Raw genomic sequence first — 4,613 nt, 5'->3', positions numbered from 1 at the left:
TCTAATTAAAACCAAACTCTCAGAATCTAAATGTTAGCTTCTTCTATAGCTCTTGGTCTTAGCTAGAAATAGAAGCTAAATCTTTAAAAGAACAATTTTAATATGGTAAATTAAATTTTTGTTAACGTAAAAATTAAAAGAGGCTTGGCCCCATGAAGAGAGTCTAGTCCTTGTAAAAAATAGAGCTTTTTAATTAATGGCTTATTAAACTGCTTGTGAAGTTGAAAAAGTGAATCCAAAGGTGGCCTTCACTGAGTTGTAGAGTGAAGAAGAAGCCATGTGGGTGGGGCTCCATGGAAATTCAACGGAGCTCAAGGAGTGGGCAACTCGCCGCCCAGCATCCCATTTCCCTGGCTTTGGAGCATGGTCAGGCCAGCTCCAACATGATCACGGTCTACTCTAAAACACTATTCAAGTAAAAGTTAATGAAAGTGTTTTATATATATATATATATATATATATATATATATATATATATATATATATATAGAGAGAGAGAGAGAGAGAGAGAGAGAGAGAGAGAGAGAGAGAGAGGTGAGGATCCATTGGCACGAGGATGAGGAAGCAAGGTATCAATGGGACAAGAAGGAGCATCTTCTGCCCATATGGTACAGATTTCTATTCCAGCCTCACTGGAGTGGACATATGACCTCTGCACAGTTAGCAATGGACCCCCTACCTTTCTTGTTGTTCATGCACCCTCTAAAGGCCAAGTGAAAAACAGGCAAAAAGGAGTCAAAGAAAGGGGAGGAATTGGGAGGACTTTAGAGGCCATTACGCTCTTTTCATCTGAGTAAACCACATTGCCCCATCCTCTGGCGGGCATCATATGGCCCATTCAAGCTGTCCTCTCTTCATCCATATCTTTGGATGCACTGCATCTGAGTTCCTCCCTTTAATCCCATAAAAATTATTGTCTACTCCTCCATCATTTCAATCATGCCCTCTATGAATTGGCAACATCCATGAGATTCTATTTATCCATTTGTTTTCTGGACCCATCGCTAATCCCACTATTGTCGTTTTTATTTACTTGGCTCTGTTCGATGCTGGAGGCTGTCGACGATTCTATGTCAAAAGCTTGTTGCCCCCCAAATGCTATCTGCACCCCCTCACTTGATGGCAACCCATTACCACTCCCAACTTGTACTATTGGTCCACCCATCGTCGGACACCTAATACTTGGACTTGTTCCTCATCATTCGTCTGTTTCCCATTCCTTGTTGTGGCAGAAATTCGGTGTCGTGGAGCCTCTCTGATATGTCCATGGATTGCCTGCCAGTTGCTCCTCCTGTTGACTCACTTTGAAGCTGTCTTGCAGATGGTGTATCCAAATATCATGATTGGTATTTTTGACACTAGGGAAGTATGATAGAACCCTATCAACTTACCTTCTAGATTAAACCATAACTTGTTCTTATCAAGTTTATACATATGGGTTGCAAGTGTTTTTTGGGAAGATGTCATGGATGTTGATTAAAGATTTTTTTCCCTCACTCACATAGGAACATCCACTATATGACACCTCCATGATTTATTGCTTGCAGTGATTGGATCAGTTGAAAAAACCAAAGTATGACTGAGTTGCATACATATCAAGCCAGAGTGTATATGACAAATGAAAGCAACACAAATCCAGAAAAATTCAACTGTGAGAATGTAAACATAGTTGTATTTACGAATTGTAAACATGGGTGGACTCTCCCCCCCTTTCTCTGCCTTCCAATCTTCAAGAAACCAGAGACTACAGGCAAATGATGATAGGGGTTAAATAGCCGAGATAGGTGCATTGGGGCCCCAAATATAGGGTCATTTTTCACTATGCTGCCCCATGACTGGCAGTGATTGCATGCGTAAGAGTACTTGTCCCTCCAAAGCCAACTAATCAACATCAGCTGCCCATCAACATGGAAGCATCAGCGCACAGGATGCAACAAGCCACAAGTGATTTGGGATCGATGCTTGAATGCAGAAAAAACAACCACTAAAAATGAAAAAAAAAAAAAAAAATTGGATTACAAGTCTCTATGCAGCTGGATCCTCTGTGTGGAGAAGTGCAAATATCAATAGCACTTGTGCCATGTCAAAGGAAAGTAGGAAACAGACTTGATTTGTGGAGAGGAGAGAAAGGGAGCACATTCATGTGATATGTGGCAATGGGGGAATAAGGGCCAAAATTGTAGTCAAATGGTCCTTGTCGGGTAGAAGCAAGAGTGTTCTCCATATCCTTTCCTCACTATTTTCTCCATCTCCTGCCCCTCATGTGTATTTGTTCCCTGCGGCATTCAACATTCTCCATTACTCTGTAAGATACATAAACAGGAACACATATACATAGATACATCAAGAATTATACGCATACAAAAACTGCATGTCTATTCGAAAAAATACATACATAGATATATAGATTCATCAAGTATTATTTTCAAATTAAATTGCAGAATCTCCTGATCATTTCAATTCAACAATTTTCTTTGTTTATTTTGTGGGACAATATGAACTAGAATCTGACCAATTTAAAGTTTAGATAAAAGGCATACCTGAGCATTTTTTATAGCTTCTGTTTCAGAGTTGAAGTTGTGAAGTGAACTAGCTGCTGCAAGCTCCCTAGAAAGAAACTGAAGTTTTGGGAAGCAAAAATGAGAAGAAACCGAGAAAATCTGTCAGGGTTTTAGATTGTAAGATTTGTTTATTTACCTCGACCTGATTCTGCAGTGAGTGCACATAATTGATTATCTCATCCAACATTACTGCCATTCCCTTATTCTGTGGATCATAAACCTCTGTTAATTGGAATATATACATGCAAATTACACCAATTCAGCCATGCATCAATGCATATTTTTTTACATAATTGTATACATAAAAGCTTGAAGGTATTCATATTCATGTATTCTACCTTGTAGCATCCAGGAACAAGGTCCTGCAAGCATCGCAGCCGAGTCTTGATTTTCTCCCTTCTCACCTGATTCAAAACAATACATTGCAATTTAATTCTTGGAGACATAATGTTTTCCTTTAAAATAAAACTCCCACTCTAGATGGGAGATCCCTTTTTTTTTTTTTTGTCATGGATTTTGAAAATGAAATTTATGGGAAAAACAATACAAGCATACCCTTTCTGCTATACTGTGGTTGTCAGTAGCTTGTCCTCTTCTTGCTCGGACATGAATCACTTCATCTGGTTTGTCCAATAATTCTTTATCACTGTTCCTCCCTTTCTTTCCTTTACCCAAGTTCTGAAAACAGTAAAAAATCAAAGGATCAGGACCCAAGTTAATATGAAACTTGAAACCAGAACTGGAAACATAAATAAATAGACAGCAAGGCAGAGAAACTCACATTCTTTTTCTTAGTACTACTAATTTCTTTCAAACCACTTCCAGAAGCCATAGAAGAAATGTTCTCTGAGCTGCTTTTTGATTGTTCCATCACCTTTCTCCTCTTGCTTTCATGGAAAGCATTTCCACTCGAGGGCATGCTCTGAACCACTGGCATTGAGCTCAGTCCATTGGACTCAAAACTAGATTGAAGATTATAAGCAAACGTTCCCATGAGCTCAGGCTGCTGGTGGGCCAAAAGATTCTCCACTGAAACATCAGTTATGTTGAAATTCTCCAACATAATTGGATTCATCTCTGCAAACTGGTTCACCATTTCCATGGTCACATCCATGCCCAAGAAAGGTTGAGAAGGCCTAAAGCTCTGCATACTGTCAGAAAAATCAACTATTACACAATTCCAATTATAGAGCCTCCTGAGAGAACTCAAGGGATGTTCAAATAATTGAGGGTATGGTTCTGCCATTTAAATAGCATTTTTCTGATGTAGTGCACCCACATAGAGTGAATCTCTCTTGTTTTGGCCAATGGGGTCATGGATCTCACAACTGGGTTTGAGGGTAATTTCATTTTCCTTTGTAATTAAGGAAGAAAAAATTGGAAGCATATGATAGAGACACTTGGCAACCCAATAAAAAGGCTGTATTGCCCCTTGGCGGGGTCTGAATTGAGGATATGTATCCAATGGGGAAGTGGGCCATAATAAGCTTCCGGTGTTTGGTTAGGCAGATGATAAAGGTTCAGGTAGGCATGGCAAAAGATAAGGAAACAGGGAGGGGCTTTCTTTTTTGGTTCTTTTTTCTTCCATCCATTCCTTTGAACTAGGTTACACGCATAACAAAGCAAAAAAAATAAAAAATGACTAGGTTTCTTCCAATCAGATTCATGAGAAATGTATGGCCTTGTGGATGGTAGTCATTTTCAGGGCTTACAAACAACATGGTCTTTGAAATGATGTGGCAAAATTTAACGTCATCCTTCTTTCAATTCAACTATCATTCTCATTCATTGTGGCACTTGTCTGAATTTTTCTTGACTTGAGAGGTATTTTAAAGAGTCATCAGTTTGTATAAGCATTGGTTTCACCCACCCCTGTTTTTGCTACATGTTATGCCATTCAATTAGCATAAATGAAAAGATATGGGCACCACCAAGATTTCTTTTATATTCCAAATTCTTCTCCAAGGATTGAGCGGCATTTATTTGTTTTTGACAAACACTTCAATGTTAGGATTTGGGTGGTCAGGGCTCACTCCCTCTTTTCCCTTTCTT

At 39.1% G+C, this 4,613-nt stretch overlaps 1 protein-coding gene across 2 annotated transcripts; it reads right to left on the bottom strand.

Moving 5' to 3' along the window:
- Positions 1 to 1,619: 1,619 nt before the first annotated feature.
- On the bottom strand, positions 1,620 to 3,932 carry LOC104881566 (transcription factor bHLH75). 2 transcript variants are annotated; one of them, XM_010662116.3, is made up of 6 exons: positions 3,343 to 3,932; positions 3,117 to 3,239; positions 2,900 to 2,965; positions 2,698 to 2,766; positions 2,541 to 2,618; positions 1,620 to 2,303 (listed from the first exon to the last, which is right to left on the bottom strand). In XM_010662116.3, the coding sequence occupies exons 1-6, from the start codon at positions 3,805 to 3,807 to the stop codon at positions 2,286 to 2,288; spliced, it is 819 nt and encodes a 272-aa protein (XP_010660418.1). In that variant the 5' UTR covers positions 3,808 to 3,932; the 3' UTR covers positions 1,620 to 2,285. The 2 variants fall into 2 exon arrangements, with proteins under 2 accessions (XP_010660418.1, XP_010660417.1); XM_010662115.3 differs by having other exon boundaries at positions 1,620 to 2,276; positions 3,343 to 3,919.
- Positions 3,933 to 4,613: the final 681 nt, after the last annotated feature.

This window comes from Vitis vinifera, chromosome 14, assembly GCF_030704535.1.
Source record: "Vitis vinifera cultivar Pinot Noir 40024 chromosome 14, ASM3070453v1".
Classification (NCBI taxonomy): domain Eukaryota; kingdom Viridiplantae; phylum Streptophyta; class Magnoliopsida; order Vitales; family Vitaceae; genus Vitis; species Vitis vinifera.
Note: the sequence above shows the minus strand (reverse complement) of the source record. Positions and strands in the feature narration are given on the sequence as shown.